Source organism: Sarcophilus harrisii, chromosome 5, assembly GCF_902635505.1.
Source record: "Sarcophilus harrisii chromosome 5, mSarHar1.11, whole genome shotgun sequence".
In the NCBI taxonomy this organism is placed as follows: Eukaryota; Metazoa; Chordata; class Mammalia; order Dasyuromorphia; family Dasyuridae; genus Sarcophilus; species Sarcophilus harrisii.
Window position 1 is genome coordinate 242,317,095 of NC_045430.1, and position 23,986 is coordinate 242,341,080.

A 23,986-nucleotide genomic window follows, 5' to 3' on the forward strand; every position below is an offset into this window, starting at 1 on the left:
GCGCGGCGGGGCGCCCTCAGGGGCCGTCAGCCCCCTGCCCAGAGGCGCGGGGAGGGCGCGCGGCGGGGCGCCTCCGGGGCCGTCGGCCCCCTGGCCAGAGGCGCGGGGAGGGCGCGCGGCGGGGGCGCCTCAGGGGCCGTCGGCCCCCTGCCCAGAGGCGCGGGGAGGGCGCGCGTTGCCCCGGGGCGCTGTCCCGGGCCGAGGCGCGCGGCGGGGGCGCCCCCGGCGGGAGCAGACCCGGAGCGGGCCCCCGGGCCGCGCCAGCCCCTCCCCGCTGGGAGCCCGCAGACGGGGCGCGCGCTCCCTCCCCGGGAGAGTCTGCACGGGGTGCCTCGTTTCCGGAGCTGCGGAGCCGGGCGCCGGACGGAGACTTCGCCGGAGGGAGGGCACGGGGCGGACGAGGCGCGGGGCCGCGAGGTCCCGGGGAGGAAGGAGAGGCCGCCCTTGGGGCCGGGCGGGGGGCCCCGGGACGTCGCGCACTTTGGACCGGGCTCCGGGCCACGCTTGCGGGCGGCGCGAGGAGGGCGGGGAAAGTTAGGAGAACTCTGACAAGCCCAAGAAGGCAGCGGGGTTTCCTCGGGGAGGGCGCGGGCAGGAATCGCGACGGGGGCGGGGCTGGGGCGGGGGGCGGGGCTCCGGAGCGGGGCCTGGCGGGGAGGGTGGATGGGGAAAGGATATTTGACCGGGGAAGCAGGAGAGCGCAGCCAGTGTGGAGCCGGCGGAGGCTGCGCGGGGCCGAAGTTGATGCGGCCGGCCGGGTCCCGGAGGAGGAGGAGGAGGGCCGGGCGGGGGGCGGCGGGCGGCGGGAGCCGGGCAGGACCTGCAGGACCCGCGCGGCTGCGGCAGGAGCGCCTCGGGCGCGGGGAGCTGGTGAGTGGCAGTCCCCCTCCCGCCTTGCGTTGCCCGAGTCCCGGGCTCCGGGAGCGCCGCTGTGGCAGGAAGGCGCTGACCAGGTCCTGGCCGGGCTGGGGGCAGCGGAGGACGCCCCGCCCTGCGGGGGGCGGGGGGAGGCGCAGGGGCCGCCGGCTCTCCCCTAGAACCCGAGGCTCCGGGAAATGAATGAACGAGAGGCGCGAGGGGGAAAGCCTCAGGCCGGGCTTGGAGGGAAACGTGTCCCACGTGTCTGCGGGGCTGCGCCGAGAGAAACGCGTTTTGCTTCAGTCGGTCAGTCAGTCAGTCGATGAACTAGTGGGCGCTGGGCTTGGCTGGGCAGCAGCCCGGGCCTGCGATCGCTGGTGCCCACCGTCCCCCGCCCCCAGTTTCTAAGGAAGGGTCCTCGGGCTAAGTGGTGCAGTGGGTAGAGCCCCGCGCCTGGCTCGGGGAGACATCTTCCGGAGTTCACATCTAGCCTCGAACGCTGGTCTTGCGGCCCGTTTGCCTCAGTTTCCAAATCTGAAAAATGGCCCGGAGAAGGCCATGGCAAGCCACTCTAACATCTTTGCCAAGAAAACTCCTCACGGGGAGACAACTGAACCAAAACAAGGATTTTTTAACGGATTCCCACTCGGGAATGGCGTCCCCTCCGTGGACTGGCTGTGAATACAAATGTCTCCCTGACCAAGTGGGTTGAAAAGACTAGGCGCTAAAAATTGCCTAAAATACATGCATCCAGCCCTGTTTTCTCTCTTTTTTTTTGTTCTCTAAAAACACTTTCTGATGAATTACATTTTTTTTTTTTTTTTGTCCTTTTTTTGCGCTTGGAGTTAAGTGACTTGCCCAGGGTCACAGCTAGGAAGTGTTAAGTGTCTGAGAGCAGATATGAACTTGGCTCCCCCTGACTTAGGGCTGGTGCTCTACCCGCTGAACCATCTAGCTGCCCCAATTACATCTTTTTAAAAAAAAAATCTAACTTTTGTTTATATACAAAGGTTAAAGGGTACAGTGGATAGAGCACAAAGTTCGGAACCAGGAAAATCTGAGGCAAATTTGGCCCCAGACACTTCCTAGTTGTGTGACCCCGAACAAGTCACTGACTGCCTCAGTTTCCTCAACTGTAAAATGGGGGTTATAACAGCATCTGTCCCGCAGGATTCTTGTGAGAATCAAATATTTGTAGAGCCCCTGGCACATAGTAGGTACTGTACAAATGCTTATTTCCTTCCTTTTCCTTATACCAATACTAACCCTGATCATTTCCAGTTTTATCCCTAATTCTTATTTTAACTCTTTCTTATAACAAAGGAAGACATTCAGGGGAAAATAAAGGACCGAAAGGTACTAGATGCGGCTCATGGGAAGGCAAGAATAGATATTCCCAGCATCCTCTTCCTTCCTTCTCATGAAGACTTTGATTCCTACAAGGAGAAGTAAGAGGTCCGGGCCAGAGACTGGTCTGCTCTCATCAGAAAAAGGATATACTGGCCTAGAATTAAATCTCTCTGGTCCCTCATATATTGTTAGTCTAAGACAGGGGTCCTCAAACTACGGCCCTCAGGCCAGATGCGGCAGCTGAGGACGATTATCCCCCTCACTCAGGGCTATGAAGTTTCTTTATTTAAAGGCCCACAAAACAAAGTTTTTGTTTTTACTATAGTTTGCCCTCCCAAACTATAGTACTGGCCCCTATTTAAAAAGTTTGAGGACCCCTGGTCTAGAGGAAGTAATTTTCAGGGTTGAGCTATATTCCTGATCTCTGTGCCTTAATGGAAAAATAGAAACCTAAGCAATATAAACAAGGCTAGTTCCACAAAGGATACAGAGATAAGGTGCAAACCCATTTATCTCAGTATATAACAGGACAGAAATTAGAAGGGGGAAAAAAAGTACACCTAGAGTTCATACCAGACAGTCCCGAGCGAAAGAGCTATTTGATAGGGAGCAAAGTAATGCAGCTCAACCAAAAGAGGAATTCTCAGATCTCATCCTATCCCAAATCTGAGGGGAATTCCCTGAAGTCTCCAATGTAGCAAGCTGGGAATAGAGATATTATAAAGATTATAAACTCCTCTCATGCCAGAGTCTCTCTCTCCTTTCAGAGACCTGAAGAGAAGTTGGAATGTTACATCTTCTTTCCTAAAATAGGATCTTTCTTCCATACAGCTCTGCCCTTCACAATAATCAGCTCCCACCGATGTAAAGAGAGTCCCATATACTTGGCCTTTTGAGCCCAAGGCTACATTCAGATTTTCTGTGTTCCTGATTTCTTATAGGACATTAATAAATCTGCACTGCCTGGAATTACATATATGGAACTACACTTTTAAAGGCCGTTAGCCATTTATAAATTTTACTTCAAAAAGCCATGATCTTGTGTGAGCACATCCTCTGCCAAAGCTGATTTCACCCTCTCTATATTACTTAATAGATGATCTTTGGACGTTGCTATGGTCCCAAGAATTAATAATCTCCAGCCAACCTAGTGAGGAAGCTGCCCAGACTTAGCCAAGCTGTTCTTCAGGCAACTGGCATGCAATTCATCTGAAAGCCCATGTTCCACGCCCCTCTGGCTTGGCCCAGCCTGCCGGACCTAAAGTTCATGAGTTGGTGGTAACGGCATAAGAGGGGAAAAAATCTAATTCAGTATTGGGCTGCATTGAGAGGAATAAGGAGATGGTAACCCCACGTCTTCTGTCCTGGTCAAAGCACATCTAAATTTAGGAAGAACTTTGAATACATAGAGAACCCTAGAGGAGGTTCACCAGGATGGTAGAAAGCCTTAAATCTATTCCACATGAGGACTAGTAAAAGGACTGGAAGTGTTTTTCAGCCAGTCAACAAACATTTCTTTTTTAAATTTACTTTATTCTTAATTAGTGGAATAAAACAAGCATTTTCATAACAGATAATGAAAAAAATTTGCTGGTGAAATCACCATCTACTATGTACAACTTGCTATTTCTTTTAAATATACAACAAAGTAAATTCCTTTTTTTTCTTGTTTTTTTTTCCTTTTTTTCTCCCCTCTGTGCCCTACAGATGGCCATCATTGGATACAAATAATTATGTACAATTATTCTATATCTATTTCTATTTATCAGTTCTTTCTCTGGATGCAGATAATGAGCATTTCTTAAGTACATATATACATGAAACATTTACTGATAATAAATCATAATCTTGAAATCCCCATATTCAATTCTGAGACTGCATATGGGGTTATAAGACACAGTTTAAGAAGCTGGGTATACACAGTGAAAATGGGGTAATCCCCTTAGTAGTAGGGATAGAGAAGAAAGACCTGAAAAAAGAGATTTGAGCTGCATCTTAAAAGAAGTTAGAAAAGCTAAGAGAGAGATCATTCCAGATATGGCCAAAATCCAGTGAAAAAACAAAGAGATATATTGATATACAGTTGCTAATATATAGAGATATAGATATAGATAGATAATATATAAGATCTATATATAGTATATAATTGGCATATAGAATATATATATAGCATATAATATATAGTATACAGTTGGTATGTAATATTTACACATCTAGTATACTATAGTATACATATTTGTATGTATGTATATATAATAAAGAGAAAGATGTAGTTGGTATACAGTGTTTGAGGTAATTTCAATAGGCCTTAGTCACTGAGTTGTGGAGTATATGGAGGGGAATAAAATGTAGACAGATGGGAAAGGCAGGAAGAAACCAAGTAATGAATGACAATTGGATGTCAAACTTTTGATCCTAGAGGAGGTAGGGAAGCACTGGAGTTTCCCAGCTTCAGGGAGGCCATGGATATAAGATTGCCCAGGCACCTCAGGGACAGGGACAGCAGCCCTCAGGCTACTGCACGTGAGGGGATGATTCCAGCATCAGAGGGGAGCTCGAGCTGTTCAGGGATAAGGTTCCAGGGCAGGATCAGTAGCTCTTGGCAGCTGTGGGGAGAGAGAGAAGGAGTCCCAGATCACAAGGAGATACAAGCCCAAGAGGATGGACATAACAGGGGAATTAGGGAGAGGGGATGGTTTGGGGGAGAGGTGATGAATTAGGACTTGGACGTATTGTTGAGTTAGAGGGGGCTGTGGGACATCCAGTTGGAGACGTCCGAGAAGCAGTTGGTGATGGGAAGCTGGCGCTCGAGAGAGAGGTTAGGGCTGGACCTCGAGGGCTGGGAATCATCTAGCTGGAGAAGATAATTAAACCCAAGGATGGGATGAGCTCTTCGAGGAAGGTAGCAAAGAAGCTGGAAAAGCAAGGGACAGAGGAAACATGACTGTTGTCATCCAAGTATCTGAAGGACCATCACAGGGAGGAGATGATGGATTTCCCACTTTGGGCCCCAGAAGGCAGAAATGAGAGCAATGGGTGGAAGACGTCAAGAATCCGGCCTTTAGTCAGCATGCACCCAACACTTACTATGGACCAGGCTCTACATCAAGCACGCTAAGGAGGCACAAGCAGGAACATGGTCCCTGCCCACAAGGTGCTACCATTCGTATGGGCAAGAGGACACGTCCATATAAGATATAGGTAGTGTAAATGGGAGATAACCTTGGGGAAAGAGAGACAGAGACAGACAGACAGACAAAAAGACTAGAGAGAGACAGAGACAGACACCCCAAAGAGAGAGAGACCAAAGAGAGAGAGACAAAGACAGACAGACAGACTGGAGAGAGAGAGAGAGAGAGAGACACACACAGAGACAGACAAAAAGACCAGAGAGAGAGATAGGACACAGAAAGACAGGAGGGAGAGACAGAGACAGACAGAGAGAGAGACAGATAGACAGATAGAAAGACAGGAGAGAGAGAGATGGAGGGAAAGAGGAAGGGAGGGACAGACAGAAAGAAAGAAAGACCGGAGAGAGAAAGACACACAGACAGAAAGACCAGAGAGAGAGAAACAGGAGACAGAGACAAACAGAAAGACAGGAGAGAAAGAGACAGACAGAAAGACTGGAGAGAGAGAAAGACAGAAGAGAGAGACAGAGAGGAAGGGAGGGAAAGAAACAGAAGGACAGGAAAGAGAGGGAGAGAGAGAGATGGAGGGAAAGAGGAAGAGAGACAAACAGGAGAGAGAGAAAGGGAGATACAGAGGTAGGGAGGGAGAAAAAGAAAGAAAAGGAAGGGAGGGAAGAAAGGAAGGAGTAGGGGAGGGAGACAGAAAGGAGAGAGACAGGAGAGAAAGAGGGAGACAGGAAAGGAGGGGGATGGAGGGAGAGAGAGAGAAATAGAAAGAGACAGAGAGGGAGGGAAGGAAAGAAAAGGGGAGGGAGACAGAAAAAGAAGAGGAAGAGATAGAGAGGAGAGGTGGGGGAGGCTCTGGAAAATTCCTATTAGAATTGTCAGGAAGTAGAATGGACTACTTTGGGAAGCAGTGAATTTGCCCCCACAGAGTCTTGCAGCCAAGGCTGTCTGTCCCTTGGCCAGAAAGCTTGTCATACACTCTTTTTCAGACATTGGGAGAGCAGGGAGCCTTCCAGCCCTAAAATTCTGTGATTTTCCCAGAGCTTGAGCTCTGCAGGCTCAGACTCCAAGAACTTCCACAACCCATGAGGATTTTGGTGGATGAATATTAAGTAGGAGGGGGAAAGGCAAATGCTTAGAAAAACAGCAAACGAAAAATCTGCTTTTCCCAGCTGAATGAAACTTAAGTGTACACAAGTAATTATGGGAAGGCTTGGAAATGTAACGCAGCCCACAGTGTATTCTAGTCATTCAGTCTCCTTCAACATAAGCAGGAGCCAGTTATGACTGAGTCAATATTTAGTACAAACTGCAGTCCAACAATCCTGCAACAGCCAAATGAAATGGAAAATATTCTAAGAACAGCAGGAGTCAATTCCTGTCGCTCCTAACACCTAGATACTGTAATGCCTTCTGCTGAGTTGCTCAATCCCAGATTTCTCTGCTTAAAAGGAGAAAATTCAGCAGGAGTAGAGAAACATATGAAGACTGCTATTCGTTGTGATTATCAATGTCTGGGTGCATGCAAAGAGTTATTTGGCTGCAGCCTGGGAGCTTTACTGTACTTTGTGTCTGGATACACCCCGGCTTACTTTTCACCCTCCACATTTAGCTTTTTGCCCTGGGTTTTTCTTTGACTGTGCTTTCCAAAATGGCCTCCCAACTCTCTATACTAACAGCAGGATGCAAACTAGTCCATTTGCAAAGCTACCTTTGTATTGTTTGTAAATAGCGTAAAATATTTAAAAATAGTATATTGTCTGTAAATGGTATAAAATATGAAAAATAATGTATGTAAATAGTATAAAATATAAAAGTAGTGTAGTTTTTGTAAATAGTGTAAAATGTAAAAAGTAGTGTATTATATGTAAATAGTGTAAAACATAAAAGTAGTGTATTATATGTAAATAGTGTAAAATATAAAAGTAGTGTATTGTATGTAAATAGTGTAAAATATAAAAATAGTGTATTGTATGTAAATAGTGGCCCTAAGTCTCTTAGCACTGCCAAACTGGAGGGTGCCTCCTGAAAAGAACCCCTCTTTATTTTCCCCCTCAGTATCATTGCCAAAACATACTATCTCCTAGATGAAGCAGGCTCTAGAGCCCAAACTAAAAGAATTGTCTTCATCTTTCTCCTCCTCTGCCATCTTTTTTCCTCTCTACCATTTCTTCCTCATAATCTCAGTTGATTTTTCATTCCAAGGTCCAGCTTTTTATTGAGCCCAGCCCTCTGCAAACATCTGATGGAGTTTCCTGAGAAATAATCTGATTCAGAAGCCTAGCTACAGATTCATACAAGGTTTAGTTTTGTGCACTGACGGGGAGGAATTTTTGTGCAGGGACAGGAGAGGATGTACCACAAGCCGGAGCCGTGGTGAATGGTATAAAGTGTCCCCTTCATTAGGGAGTAAGTGCAGAATGGAAAAACTTATCCGTCTGACACCTTCCTGCTTGAGCTCATTACTTTTCTTATAAGGTGCTAATTCTGTTGTTCCTACATTGCTAAAGGTGGCCTGGTGGATAGAGAGTCAGACCCGAATGACTCAGTCTTCTGACTCCAAATCTGATCTCATACATTTATTAGCTTCCTATGGCTGGGTGATCTGGGCAAGTCACTTAATCATGATTGCCTCTGTTTCCTCAGTTGTAAAATGAGCCGGAGAAGAGACTGGCAGACCAAGGCAGTCTCCTGCCAAGAAATGAGCTTTGACGAGAAGCGACTGAACAACTTTCAGGCCCTCTAAATTTGGTATTCCATTTGGCCCTGCCCAGTGGGCCCATAAGAAATATAATTCTTGAGTCATGACTTGAAATAACCCATTGCAGAAAATGGAAGGCAATGTATTCTTTTGGAGAACATCTTGGGTAGATACATGGCAGAACTATTTCTAGTTAAGCTTATTAGCACCTAGTCCAGCAGCCAAAACAGGTTGGAAATGAACAAATATGGGGAATTCAGAATTTATACACACTGTGACAGTTTTAAAGGAGATGGAAAAATCCTTTTATATTGAAACTCATTTGGTATGCAACGCAACATCAGTCAAATGAAAATCACATTTCAATCACTGCTCACCTGGCAAATGTTGAGACAAAAATTATGCAATAATTGATGGCAGCTATTTCCTAACTTCATAAGCTTGCTTCCCCAAAGGGGATGTAAATGCAGATTTATTATATAGTGTTTGATGAGGCAAAAATACCATAAAACATGAAAGTAATGTAAATATCCCTTTGTTAATATGGCCTTTGTTCCATTTACTTTTCAGCATTCATGTTACCTTTAAAACATCAAAGAATTTAATATTTGTTTTAATAGAAATGATTTTTTATTCCTGGCCCAGCCACATGCTTTTAATGTAACACTGGACAAGATTCACTCTTTATAGTACAATATCTCATAAATAGGATAAAATATCCTTGAGGGCAAGAATTATCTCTTAAATTTTCTTATATCCTACTCAGTTCTCAACATAGGGATAATATATGGGAAACACTGAATAAATATCTGCTTGTCTTTCCAAATAAATATTCTAAAAATATAAGTAGTAGTTAAAATAAAGGGTTACCATCCTGAGGATAATGAATTCATTCATTTGAAAAAGCTGGATTTAAAGTGATTTAAAATTTAGTCAAACTCATTTTTTAATCAGGGAAAATGAGGTCCATTTCAGTTAAGTGATTTGCCCAAGATCACCCAGAAAACAAGTGGAAGAGTTGAGGTTCTCCTCCAGCTTCTGTCTCCAAATCCAACATTTTACACAATTCACTCTTTTTATTCATTTTTCAGCCACGTCTCTCTTCATAACCCCATTTGGGGTTTCCTTGGCAAACACAGTGGTACAGTTTGCCATTTCCTTCTCTAACTCATTTTACAGATAAGGAAACGGAGCTAATAAAAGGGTGAAGTGACTTGCCTAGAGTCACACAGCAAGTACATCTGAAGCCATATTTGAACTCGGGAAGATGCTCCAGGTCCAGAATTCTACCCACTGCCTCTCCAACAAGAAGCAGCAATATATCCATAGATTATGATAATGCAAAATGCTACAGTTGTTAAAAATATATATATATATATATATATATATATATATATATATATATATATATATATATATATGAAGGGAAAAGAGCATTATTACCGAAGCATCAGGGAGGACTTTATAGGAATGGTAGCACTTGAGTTGGGTAGGATGTCAGTGTATGAGATAAAGGGGAAGGCATACATAGGTAGGACAAGATAAATTATGTGCAATTAATGATAAAAGGTAAGATTACGCCAGTCTGTGGAGGGCCTTGGATGGCAGGTAGAAGAATGTGACCTTTTGAACAAAGAACAGGCATATTCAGGTTGTTTTATTGGGAAGATTAATCCAATGTCATGCAGCCAGAATGAAAAACTAGGTTCTTTCTGAAAGCAGCCCCTGTGGGTTCAATTTCCCAACTCCTAATATCATTGGCAGCCTATGCCCCCAAAGAGTGATTGACTTTCTCACCATCAGTAGTTTTGGAAGTAGCCATGAGGGTCTGGGGTGTTTCTTTAGTACTATCACTCATGAAATAAGCCCCCACCGGTGTTCTCCCCATTGATTATCGGCCATCAAGACACAATTAGCTTCTAGAAATGTTTATTTACTAAGTGGTATAATAAGCACAGTTGGTACAAAACATTTGTACCAACACCCCCTCTCACATGTGCTTAAAGAATTTCAGGGAAAAGTGGACTCACAAATGACAAAAACATAATTCACAACAAAAGTTCTTTTCTGGGATTACTGTCTTTCTAGAGTCCCAGCTGTGTCAAGTTTTCAATAGAAAATCCATTGCAAAGTCTTCTGACCTTTCAAATTTCATAAAGTCATTCTCTCCTCAAGGGAAGGGGAGAAGATGGAGACCTAATCCTCCTCCTTCCAAGCAGTTGTCTTTCAGTTCCTTCAGTGGAACTGTTCCTCAACTCAGCTCCCAAGTCTGGAATCCTAGATTTTAATCTTCTTTTATTCAAACCCTCCAGGGTTTGACTTTGTACCTTCAACCAACCAAAAGATTTATTCCTCAGTTGCCATTTGCTCTCTTTCAGGTATTACCAGTTTACACCTTTGATTCTATAATCCAATCAAAAAGCTATTCTTGTTTAATAAAAGTATCTGGACATAGAGCATCTTGCTAGTTCTATTAATTGGGATTGAGAATTAGGAGTTCATCTGCTCTTACTCAGAGTCAGTAGCTTTTCTCCTGAACCAGGCTATATTCCCATGCTTCTGATCAGGTTCTTTACAGAAGAAACTGCTCTGTTTCTTGATGGGCTATCTGGAAATCCTTCTAAAAAATAACATAAATGAAATAGGCTAATCAGTGAGATAATAAGTGAGCTTGCTACCACTGCAAACATTTATAACAAAAACTGAATAACCAGATGTTGGGGATATTGTAAAAGGAGATTCCTACATTTGTTGACAAGTTGAACTAAATGAAATCTAAGATTCCTTCATATGCAGGTTCTGGTGCTTCTGGTCCCTAAGGGGACCAGGTGAGACCCAGCAGCTCATCTACCTGCCTGGAAAACCAACTTGGGACACAGCACATATTTAGAACACATGCAGGAAGGTGAAAGGGACAGGTGATATCTCAAACAAGTTGCATCACATGGAAAAGACCAAACTCAGGAATAGTCTGATTCTTAGTTAATTTTCCAGGCCAGCCCACGGAACATATCAAACCCACCAAACCTGAAGTTGAGTACTAATGAGGCTATTTTAAATATACTCATTATATTTTATGATATCATTTCTATGGTAAAGAGTTCAGAAACATTCTTTCCTGCCCTTCTCCTAGGTAACTCCTGCCCCTTCTGGATACCCATAATTAAACTCCACACCTCTGCATCTGTGGAGAAGACACCTCCGAACAATTCTGTGACAACCAAAGAGCAGGTACCTTTCTCTATCATTTTTTCTCTGTTTATTTCAAACTAGAGAATAATGGCAAGTTTGCAAGGCAATGGGGAGATGGGCTCCCATTCCTAATCTTTCACCATCTTGTATAAAATAGTTTGTTAATTGTCTATAAGTCAGAAATACTTATATAAATGTGTATATTTTATCATATACATATGATATAGATCAGTGGTTCTCAAACCTTTGTTCTCAGTATCTTCATGTTGTTAAAAAAAAAAAAAAACTATTGAGGACCTGTTCAAAGAGTTTTTGTTCACATGGGTTATATTTATAGCTATTTACTATATTCGAAATAAAAAATGATTTTGAATTTGTAGACACTTTGAAAGGCTTTCAGAGATCCCCAACAATTCTTTGGACTACACTTTGAGGACCACTGATGATAAATACATTATATACATGATAGGGAAAGGGGACCGTTCCTGTGATTTTATTAAGATGAATGTTTCCTTATTTCAGTGTGTACTTTTATTTCAACTCCTGCATGAGGAATTGCCCTCCACGAAGGCAGACCTGCTTTACAGTTAATACTTGTACCTAGAGCAGTAATATAGGGATCTCCATGGGCCATAAATTGACTTCGTTGTAAAATTTAACGTTATTTGCGTTGCATTGTATTTTTATTTATTTTGTTAAATATTTCCTAATTACATCTTAATCTGGTCCAACCTGCACTGGGGAGACCTGAGAGACTGTGATTTATTCTGTCGCACACAACCAATGTGTGTCAGAAGCCGGCCTGGAATTCAGGTCTTCCTGACCTCAAGCCTGGCTGTCTATCAACTACATTATGCAACTTGTATAATTATATGCAACCGCATATACACATAAATTTTGTGGTAGACAGATTTGTGATTGAACTCTTGGACAGCTAGGTGGTGCAGTGGATAGAGCACCAGGCCCAGAGTCAGAAAAACTCACCTTCCTGAATTCAAATCCAGCCCCACATGTCCTAGTGGTGTAACTTTAAGCAAGTCACCTAACTCTGTTTGCTTAATTTCTAATTTCCTCCTCTGTAAAAGGGGTGGGAGAAGGAAATGGCAAATCACTCCAGCATCTTTGCCAAGAAAACCCCAAACAGGTGACAGAGTCAAGTATTCCTGAAAAAAATGCAATTAGCAAATGCTCTGCAACTGTGACTTCAGTTATATAGTCCATATGTGTCAGAGGCAGTACCTAAATCCAAGTCTTTCTTCCCCAGAAGCCGACCCTCCATCCCCACCAAAGTTCCTGGGGCTGCCCATATTGTGGTCAGTAGGCCTCTATGGCCTGTTGAATTGCGGTAGTTCTACCATAGTTTCTACTCTGAGTTCACAAAATGATCCATCACACTGTATTATAATGAGAATAATTGGTTTGATTAAGACACATTTTTATTTCACTATGTCTTATATTTCAGATTTTCCTAGGATGGAAAACAGAAAAGATATCACAAACCAAGAGGAACTCTGTGAAATGAAGGCAAGGGAGAAGATGGAAGAACATGATCACTTGGTAAAAAAAATAATAATAATTAATCCAATTTGATTTATAGCAACAATAATAATAGCAGCATGAATGGCATTTATAGTTCATAATCACTTTAATTATTGTTATTTCATTTGTTTCTCATGAGACCTGTATAAGGCACATATTATTAGCGTCTTCATTGTTATAGATGAAGAAACCGAAACTTTCATTAAATGACTTTTCCAAGGTCATAATGCTATCAAATGGAACAAAAAATAAACATCTAACAGCGATCATATAAGGTAGCCAAAGATAATATTCTATAGCCATTGTCATATCCTATGTTCTGGGAACCAAGATTAGTCATTGCATCATCCAAGTTCATCTGCTTTTTAGCGTGCATTCATTTATATTATAATCTTTTTGTATATTATTGTCTAAGATCTTATTTCTTTTTTTTTATTTTTTTGCTGAGGCAATTAGGATTAAGTGACTTGCCCAGGGTCACACAGCCAGGAAGTGTTAAGTGACTGAGACCAGATTTAAACTCAGGTCCTCCTGACTTTAGGGCTGGTGCTCTATCCACTGCGCCACCTCACTGCCCAGGGATCTTATTTCTTTATTCTTCATTACTTCATACAATGTTTCTCTTAATTCCTCATTTCTTAGGATGCAATAAATTCCATTACATTCACATGCTACAACTGCTTAATTATAGAACTGTTCTTTCTGTCTTTTTCTCTTTGAGGTATATTCCCAGGTGAATCCCCGGGTCTCCTTTATTTTTCTTGCAAAATTTCAATTTATTTTCCAGAATTGCTAGACAAATTCACAACTCCAACAATAGTGCATTTCTATGCCTCTCATTGCCCCCTATATTATTTCTGTATTTAATCACCCTTTGCCTATTTTGATAGATGTTAGGTGAAACCTCATGCTTTTAATTTGCATTTGTGTTCATATTAGTGACTTGGGACATTCATGTGGTGGTTGATAGCTTACATTTCTTCTTTTGAAAACTGTTCCTATCCTTTGATCACTCATCTATTGGGGAACACTCTCAGTCTTATATTTTGTTTCACTTCCCTATATTTTCGATACCAGACTTTCATCAGAATATTTGATGCAGAGATTTTTTTTCCCCAACTCACTTGCTTCTCTTATTTGACTTGTATTAATTTTGTTTGTGCAAAGGAAATGACATTTTATAAAATTAAAATTGCATATTTTTTTATTTTGTGATTTCCCCCCTCCCTTATTAGATAATGAATTCTATCCTGAACTTTAGTTGTGAAACGTACCCTCTTTCTTCTTCTACTATATTTTATGATGGGTCCTTTTACAATTTGGCTGCCAATCCATTTGAAGGTTATTGATGTTAGCATCCTTTCTGATAGACCACAGCTATTTCCTTAGCAATCGCTCACTTTTATCTACTACTCACAGGTCACAAAGCATTTTTTCACAGCAAGCTTGTGAGAAAGGTAATATCCCCATTTTTATAAATGAAGAAACTGATACTCAGAAGTAGATAATTAATACTCAAGTATTTAGTCTTTTCTGTATTCCTCGATGACTATTATGAGAAAAGGAATAAAGGAAAAAAACAGCTTAGGGATATTACCCATGTTCATTTAAACACAGAATATAGAATTAGATCTGATTTTTCATTCCTACCAATTTCATAAACATCATACATTCCAGTCATCCCAGAGCTTGTCAACTATACAGAAAAAACCAAATACTTGTATTGAGAGAGTACCGAATTTGAAGTCAGAGGATCTAAGTTCAAACCTCAGTTCTGCAATTTATTAACTTTTTATGTTGAGTAAATGATTTGGTCCTGTTTCTTCATCTATAAATAAGTGATGATGACTTCATAATTCCTCTTCCAGTTCTAACATCTATGATCTTTTAAGTTCATCCATAGAAGGTCACAAATCCTATTTCTAACCCATGTCCCCAAGATTAATTGTTCCCTCTCTATAAAGCTGTTGGAAAGAAAAGTGGCAGGGAATTTGGGAGGGAAAAGGGGATTTTCTGATAATTTAGAAATTTATATATTAAGATATCCCTGATGCACTCATCCTCAACCATGCTAATATGCACACCTGCATTGATGTGATTTGCATTTTAAAGTTAATTATATAATTTTCTGTCCCTGAATTTTTCTCAACCCATAAGAAAACCTGCCATAGTTCATTTACATACTTCTTTTTGATATCCAGACAGGATATAAGCTTCATCAACTCTTTTGAAAATAGAGAAAACATCCCTTTTAACAGTAGTCAAGATTTAAAGTCATCCCAAATATTAGCAGAGATTTCCCTACAAAAAGAGTACTAGGAAGCTTCATGTAGTTATAAAATGAAGAAGCTGACACTTTCAAAAAGATAATTTTTATTTAAAACCAAAAGACTGGAAATAAGCAGTCTGTGACTCTTAAGATTATGAAGACCAGACAACAATGAAAAGTCACCAAATTCAAGTGAAAAATCTTGCTGTAAAGTAGCAGAACAAGAAAAAACAATTGAGGCTAGCCCAAAATTTCTTTCTGGGTAATTTCAAAAATGGTTGCTGCATTGGTTCATTGGGATGGAGATGGGGAACACAAAATTCTGTCATTCAGGCAACCTTGAAAGCCTCAGAGATACACCCCATCCATCACCCACTCTAAAGCACATGGATTCACAGGGCTAGACTTTCAAGGCAGCATGTAGAAGCAGGAAGCAGTATTGGACTTTGAAGTCAGAAGTCAAGGAATGGATCATTCCCTCCATTTTCCTGAGTGCCTCATTTTTCTCATATTAGATCAGGAATTATGATGCTTTAAACTTACTCCCTTACAAATTAAATAAGAAAAAAATGTTTATAAATTCTAAAGCATTATAAAAACCTATTACTATAAATTTATATTTTATTTGACCTAAATACAAATCAGGCCACATCTTTCTCAATGGAACTTTTTTGTCTATCAGTCTTTAGCTAGGTTGTTTTAGAAACAAAATCACAGTATTAGAACATAAAGTAGAAGCCATACTTTTGGAAAGAATACTTTTTTATTGTTCAGTCCTGTCTAATTCTTCATGACCCCATTTGGGGTTTTCTTGGCAAAGATACTAAAATGGTTTGCATTTCTTCCTCCAGCTCATTTTACAGATGAGGAAACTGAGGCAAAAGGGGTGAAGTGATTTGCCTGGGGCCCCATAGTCAGAAGATGAGTCTTCCTTACTTCAGGGCTGTCGCTCTATCCATTTTACCACCTACTGCCCATATACACTTCTCTCCACTCCACCATATTGCTTCTCATTGTTAGTAATACTCAAGTCTTTTTATGCTTCTCAATGACTATTATGAGAAAGAAAAAAAGGGATATGACCCATGTTCATTTAAATGCAAAAGGTAGAATCAGATCTGATTTTTCATTCCTACCAATTTCATAAACATCATACATTTAGAGCTTAGGATAGATCAAATAAGGTACTTATTAATCAGTTAGCACAGCACCTAGCATACAGCAAGCACTATATAAATATTTATTCTGTCCCCTTCCCTTCAAAAAGAATAAATAGTAAGATGAAAGTGAACTCTAAACTATATCAGCATTCACTGACTAGAACTAAAAGAGGGCCTTTTTTATGAAAAGATTAGCACTAAAGTCCTGCTCTGATATCTCACTATGGCATGGAGATCCACCCAGGGTTTTATCCCCCAGAACATAAGCCCCTGGAGCTGGGCACACAGACCCAGTGGCAAGGTAGGAACCTGAGGGTCTGGCTGGCTCCCCACCATTTGTCAGATTTATGACCCACCTTCTGCTTGTGGTTCACAGTACTCCTAAGTGAGACCTGAACCTGATTAAAATGTAACTAGGAAATGTTTCACACACAAAAATAAATAAATAAAAATAAAATACAACAGATAATGTTGACTTGTGCTTTTCTGCATTGGTATGGGGGCTATAGAGATCTGTTTCTATTTGAGTTGACAGTATATAGAATAACAACATATTTGACAACAGCAATCCTTTAAAGACCATTTACTGAGTTACAATAAAGGGATTGTGATCTCTATTGATGGATGGATCCTGGATCCCAGAAATTATAAAATTCCACCTGAGTGTTCTGAATTATACCTTCTCTAACTTTCCTAAGGAGATTTCCTTTTCTTTCTTTCAGACAAAGGACTCCAGAGATAGCAACAGCCCAAAGACACCTGACCTGTTTCATTTACATCAAATGACTGGCTTCGATGGCTTTGAGTGCCCTGTAGGCCTAAAGCACAGACAGGAGTTCTTTCCACAATGGCGGCTGCCCATCAAGATGGCAGCCATCATAGCCCTCCTAACCTTCCTTTATACTTGCCTGAGGGACGTCATCCACCCCTTTGTAATGACTGGAGCGCACTTTTTCTATAAGATTCCAATCCTGGTCATCAACAAAGTTTTGCCAGTGGTCTCCATCACTCTCTTGGCTCTGGTTTATTTGCCCGGAATCATCGCAGCGGCTTTCCAGCTTCGTAACGGAACCAAGTATAAGAGATTTCCAGATTGGTTGAACAAGTGGATGCTGGCAAGGAAGCAGTTTGGACTTCTCAGTTTCTTTTTTGCCTCACTGCACGCTATTTACAGTTTATCCTATCCGATGAGGAGGTCGTACAGATACAAACTGCTAAACTGGGCCTATAAACAGGTACGGCTCTCACTGGGGTGCTAATGGAAAAGATCTGTATCATTAATATAATATAGTATATTATTACTATATTAATATAATAGTAGTATATTAGGAATCATTAGTATGACAACTAATGATTCCTCCCTCTATTTCTACTCCAGAATCCCCCAGAAAGTCAACAAAGCTTGTCTTTTAAGGATGGCTTATATAACCTGGTCTAATAGAAAGAGATCTCTGGATTAGATTTTAGAAAGATGAGGTTCATAGACTGCCTCTGAGGCTGTGTAACCCTGGGCAACCACTTTAAGCCAAAAAGTTGCAGAAAAGCCATTTCTTCATTAGTTAACATAATCATCACAGAAGCAATTTCTTCTTGAGGAGATTCCTAAATCAAGGAAATCACAGAAATGGACCACCTTCCACCCTCTCCATCCACCCGCCCAAAAATACCTACCTAAAATACCTAAGAAATGGAGATAATATATAGAAAGTGCTTTTCAGTCTTTAGTTTTACAAATGTTTGTTTTTATTATTAGTTCCAGTTGGGTATTTTTTTAATAAGAGTATACATCTAGATCAATGGGAAAGGCTTTCAGAAACCATCCAATCCCACCACATAGGTTTTGAAAATCAAAAAATCTCTGCGGGTCATGGAAGTTAAGCTATTTTCCCAATTTTAGAATTGGAGCCCATGTTGTGACTTCGGAGGTTCTGTGACCTCTGTACTACAACACCTTCTTAAAAGCAAAAATCAGGAAAGTGAAGCTGTTCCACCCAGTAAGTCATGGATTCAGATTTCATAACTGGAGCCTCCCAGTAGCTTCCTCACTGTTACAAACTCTTTCCTTCCTTACTGTCCTTTGGCTGTCTCATCTGTGAATCACACGATGATGAATCATGTTGTCATCCACACACACACCAGCCCCTCTCTTGCTCTAGCTCCTTCCTCTGGTCCGGGCTGAACCACCTGGGGCCAGGAGCACTGGCTGGCTGTCCCATAGAGAGTAAGTAGCAAAGCCATCATCTGAACCTAATTCTTCTGACTCCACATTCAGTATCTTATCCACGGACCCTTCCTAGTTGGAAGGCCAGGCCTGGAGTTAGATTTATCTTTATAAATTCAAACCTTTATAAATTAAAAAAATTATAAATTATCTTTATAAATTCAAAAATAGTTATTTAACTCTGTTTTCCTCAGTTTACTTACTTATCTATCAAAAGAGCTGGAGAAGGAAAATGGCCTTTGCAGGTATCTTTGTCAAGAAAACGCCAAATGTTGTCAAGAGAGTCGGACATGACAGAAATGACTGAACAACCAGATTCTTCCTTTCCTCTTTGCTTCTCTCATAGGTCCAACAGAATAAAGAAGATGCTTGGGTGGAGCATGATGTTTGGAGAATGGAAATTTATGTATCTCTAGGAATTGTGGGGCTTGCTTTGTTGGCCCTATTGGCAGTGACCTCCATTCCATCCGTCAGCAACTCCCTGACCTGGAGAGAATTTCACTATATTCAGGTACATATTAAGAAAATAATAAGATCTCAAGGATACATCTTTTCTCTGCATTCCTAAAATGGCCAATATATTGACTCCTTAACCCACAGAATCATTTCTAATTTTTCTCTACACAGTATCTGATACATAGTAGGGTAGTAAATAAATTGGTTGGTTGAAAGCAAATGTTCCACCCTTTTATTCTATAGTATTCTATTCTTTTAGTATTCTATTCTATTAGTAAATGTAATTAAAATTTGCATTTCTGTCTTTTTCTTCCTGTTCCTAGAAGCAAAACCAAAAACAAATAAAACAGGAACAGACATTTTAAAAAAAAATCCTGACTGGATACAAAAAGACCAAGCTTAATAATATCACACAAACAAGGCTGTTCTTACATAGAATGCTTTATAAGAAATCCTTCCCTAAGTGGAAGGACTTGAAATTTGCTGGCCATGTTGTTCAACTCACTTTTGCCTATTATCCTCAAACTTGACTTTGAAGAAATCTATCCATACTCTATTCTTCTTATCTGGAAACAAAAACAGACTTTCTCCTGGAATACCTCCCTCCCACTCGCATTTATCCTTTCTTTTCCATTTCAGTCTATGTGAAAATAGTTATCTAAAAAAAAAGAAAACTTTCACGGTTTAGATATAAAAGAGACCTTGGAAATTATCTAGTCCATGGTTTTTTAACCATTTATGTGGCGTGAATCCTATTGACAGTCTGCCAAGACCTGTGCACCCTCTCTGGGAATAACTATATTACATTCATAAAGTAAAGTGTACATGATTACAGAAGATTGACATTGCTGTATCAAATTCATTTGAAGTTATTCAATCAATTGAATTAACAGGATTGATTTGATATGTTACAATTAACATTTTTTTAAAAGTCCACATCTCTCTCCCCTGGGTTAGGAAACATTGATCTGATACTATTCACTTATTTATGGATAAGAAAATGGCTTCTTTGAAATTCCTAATGTTATCAGGGCCAAACAGAAACCTTTCAGTCAACAAATGAACAAGCATTTAAGTATCTCTGATGTACCAGGTTTTGTTGAACACTGGCAATACAAAGACAAAAAATGGAGCAGCCATTGATAGTTTGTATTCATTTCACATTATTCCTTTTTTATGCCCTCTCTGTAATCAAATTGACCTATTCTCTCTTTCCAATATGGGGCATCTCCCACCTCTATGCCTTTGCACATGTGGTTCCCCTCCAAGTCTACAATGCCTTCTCTCCTCATCTCTGCTTCTTAAAGTCTGTATCTTCCTCCAGAGTACATATTACATGCTAACAATTTCTGGAGACCTTCCTGGATTTGTCATCTGCTTTCTCCAAATGTCTCAAAATTTCTACTTCTCTGTATATATGCCCTATCTTACCCTCAAGCTCCTCAGATCTCAATGTAACAAACTCCTTAAGGTCAAAAACTTCATATTCCCCAGTACTCAGTGCTTAACAAATATTTAAAAATGAAAATTAAAAAACCCAAATATTTAAAAAATTAAAAAGCAAATTTTTAATTGAATTAAATGGAATTATAGAGTAAGGTTCCCCCCATCTAGTTCAGACAGAGGCACTGATAGAATTATTTTCAAATGATTCTGATGTAATGATTTTGGGTAACCACTTGGAGGGATGACTTCATAGAAAGATATGTCCCTTTTCACACCCCCACACTTCCCTTAACAGGATTAGGCTGGAAGCCTCAGCTTTCTGCCAATGGTCCTAAATTCTCCACATTCTTGCTCAGTTCAATTAAAATCTTTGGAAATTCTTTCCTACAATCTTTGTAGGATTGGGTTTTTTAAATCTCAGCTTTGTCAGACCCCCAGAATGTATCCAGTACTTCCCAGGCTTAAGCCATGACAACAAATCACCTTATGTCAACTGATCCCACACTTGATACCAAAGAACTGGTTCAAGTAAAACTTAGAACCACGATGTCCCATTTCCCCGAAGGTCCAGAATCTGGGATTATCCTAACAGTGGAAATGATAAATGTCTCTTAAAAGAGACACAGACATCAAATTTGCCACTGCATCCTAAGGACCATGGAGCTTTTCCATCTCACTAGCAGCTGTTGTCTCCTCATTTAAATGTGAATCCCAAGAGGGCATGTCTTTTCCATTTGCATCCCCTGTACTGAGCACAGTACTTTGCAAAATATAAGTGCTTAATAAATGCTTTGTTCGTGAATACATCCATTCATCTCCCTGTGCTCCATCCCCCATCACTAGATAGTAATGATACATGATCCCTTCTGCCGGCTATCTGAAAAATTATTGCAGCAAAATTTGTTCTGAAGATTTGCATCTGAAAAAAAGAGTGAAACCCAATGATTTAGTTCTTTGTTATGCATTTGTAGTGCTGAATAAATGCCAACTGGATCCATTCCTATAAGAGTTCATCAGAAATACAGTCATCCAGAATAACTGAACATTCCACTATCAGGAAGCTGCAGTTGTCGAGGTCAAGTAGTGTTTCAAAAGAAGGGAGAGGTGAAGGAAAGATTGAAAAAAGGAAGGAAAATAGGAGAAATGAGAGCACGCTACATTGGAAAAAGGACTGACTCTAGAGAGAACCTATATTTGAACCTGGGCTCATCAATTACCACCATTGGGAAAGTCCCTTAATTTTGCCTCGTTTCAGTTTTCTCATCAATAAAATAAAGGGATAGAACCAGTTGGCTTCTGAGGTCCCTTCCAAGTATATTCCAAGTATACATGTGAACTGTATGAGGAAGTCTTCAAATAGAGCTGAACAACCTCGGTCTGCCTTTTTGTAAGAGCCCTGCAGAAAAATTGGGTCCAAATTTTGTGATACTGGACAAATTATTTGTCTTCATCTGTAAAAATTTTTTATCCCTGAATAAATAAATGTCACATGAACTCATTATCCTGCCTGATAAATAAGTGATTAAAAAAGACTAAGTCATCCAAAGGAATGGAACATTTCACTGTTGGGTTCCTACAAAGTTTTAGAGATCAAGAAATGGTTAAAAAAAAAAAGGAGGGAAAGACAGAAAATTATACTAGTATTCTAGTTTATGTCTAAAGTCTCTTTTATCCTAGTAACATTTTATAATTGTATAATTCAGATAAAACTAAAACATCCTTTTAAAGATTAAGCTATGTGTCTTGGTCACTGTTGAATGACATTTTTAGTTTTCATCTGGATCCTAAATTCACATAGGATTGTCGAGCTAAAAGGAATTTTAGGCCTAATCTAATCCATTTTATCAGTGATGAAACTGAGGACTACTGAACCAATTTGTCCAAGATCATCCAGTTGGTTGATAGTAGAGTAAGCTTCAAAAACTAGTCTCCCGGCTCCAAAAAGAGTGTTCTTTCTACTCTGTGATGGTGGGACTGGCTATGAAGATGTCTGTCAAGCTGACATCTTTATTCCATCAGCAAAATGACAAGAACACAACAAACTTGATTGCTGTGACTGTCTCCAGCATTGATTCAGATCAGGATAGCCAAACTGATCTTGATTGATTAATCTTCCACCTGAGCAGCTGGAAGCAGGAGATAACTCACTATACGGGGTAATTTGAAACCAAACTGGATTCTCTCCCACCCAAACCCTTATAGTTCCTGAGATTTCACTCCTGGTGATCTTTAAAAAGTTTTTGGTATATAGGAAGTCTCTGTTAAAATGAAATTATCTCCAGAAAAAACATGCTCAGTTATACCTATATTGGAAACTGAATATTCTTTGAAACTGGCACAGATTTCCAAATTGTGGACATTTGTGGCAAATGAGATCTGTTGTACCCTTCTTGAATAAAAGGGCCTTTTAAGAAATATAACATTTTTCCTCAGCCAGTAATTTTCCAAGTCCTCCCTGCAATATTATGATTTCCTTCATTTTGAAAGTCCTGTAAGTACTTTATACCTCTTAGATACATTGTCATTTCTAGCAGTATAAAATTTCTCAACCAAAATGACTTTACTTTAAAAAGTAAAATTAAGAGAATTCACTAATCTTTAATAAAAATTTATTAAGATATGAGAAGCTTCAACAAACATCAATGAAGGGGCCTCTATTTGCAGAGCACTGTGCTAAGCATTTGGAAAAGATACAAAGATAACAAGGTCTCTGACTCATAATCTGAGTTCTTAATAAATGACCAGATATGTACACAAGTCATTAAAAACTGTTCAATGGCTATCTATTCTGGTACCAATAATGAGTTTTTTTGTGCTATACCTTGATTTATGGCAATAATGAAAGGTAAGTTCAATTCCTCTATGTTTGACCATTAATGATTAACTATCATTGTACCTATTTTTGCTGGACTAATTTTTTTCCCCCTCTTCCCTCACAGAGCAAGTTGGGAATCTTTTGCCTTTTACTGGGCACGGTTCATGCGTTGATTTTTGCCTGGAACAAATGGGTGGATGTAAAGCAGTTTGTGTGGTACACTCCTCCAACTTTTATGATAGCAATTTTACTTCCCGTTGTTGTCCTGACATGTAAATTCATATTGCTCCTTCCGTGCTTTAGGAAGAGGATCCAAAAAATAAGACATGGCTGGGAAGATCCCACTAAAATAAATAAAGCTGAAATAGCTTTCCACCTCTAGAACACATGGATTTTTGCCAAATATTAAATTCTTCTATCACAAAGCTTTTCGATTTGTATTTATGTTTTATAAAGGAACTTTCAATTTCTTAATTAGTTTGCTGTGTCTTTATTGGAGGTACAGTTTTAAGCTTTTGGGTTTCTTCACCAACTAAATTCAGACCAAAAATTCTTTCTATACATACATACATACGTGTATATATATATATATGATATCCAGAACAAGGAAAACAAAACAATTCACCCACAGTATATGCTATGTTCATGAAGCGGTTTCTGTAAGCCCAGAAAAGGGGACTTGATGAATTTTCTGGTTATACTCTGCAAGCATCTTTGAGGTTTCCATGGCCCATCTCTCCCTTGGCTTTCTCCCTACTTGTCTGGTTTTTCTGTCTCCCTTGCTGGGTCTTCATCTATGTCATGTTCACTAAGTGTGGATACTGGCATTTATTAAGCACCTA

At 40.3% G+C, this 23,986-nt stretch overlaps 1 protein-coding gene across 2 annotated transcripts; it reads left to right on the top strand.

Annotated features, from left to right (window-relative positions):
• Nucleotides 1-789: 789 nt before the first annotated feature.
• STEAP1 (STEAP family member 1) lies at nucleotides 790-23,614 on the top strand. Of its 2 annotated transcripts, none has more exons than XM_031939976.1 (6): nucleotides 790-870; nucleotides 11,180-11,277; nucleotides 12,701-12,795; nucleotides 16,929-17,441; nucleotides 18,774-18,938; nucleotides 23,269-23,614. In XM_031939976.1, exons 3-6 carry the CDS (start codon nucleotides 12,712-12,714, stop codon nucleotides 23,524-23,526), a joined length of 1,020 nt encoding a protein of 339 aa, XP_031795836.1. In that variant the 5' UTR covers nucleotides 790-870; nucleotides 11,180-11,277; nucleotides 12,701-12,711; the 3' UTR covers nucleotides 23,527-23,614. The 2 variants fall into 2 exon arrangements, with proteins under 2 accessions (XP_031795836.1, XP_031795837.1); XM_031939977.1 differs by lacking the exon at nucleotides 23,269-23,614 and adding an exon at nucleotides 21,301-23,262.
• The last annotated feature ends 372 nt before the right edge of the window (nucleotides 23,615-23,986 follow it).

Coding starts and splice junctions, on each gene's coding strand:
- STEAP1 (XM_031939976.1), top strand. CDS start 12,712: ATGGAAAACAGAAAAGATATCACAAACCAAGAGGAACTCTGTGAAATG. Junction 12,796..16,928: donor TGGAAGAACATGATCACTTG/GTAAAAAAAATA, acceptor TCTTTCTTTCAG/ACAAAGGACTCCAGAGATAG. Junction 18,939..23,268: donor GAGAATTTCACTATATTCAG/GTACATATTAAG, acceptor CTTCCCTCACAG/AGCAAGTTGGGAATCTTTTG.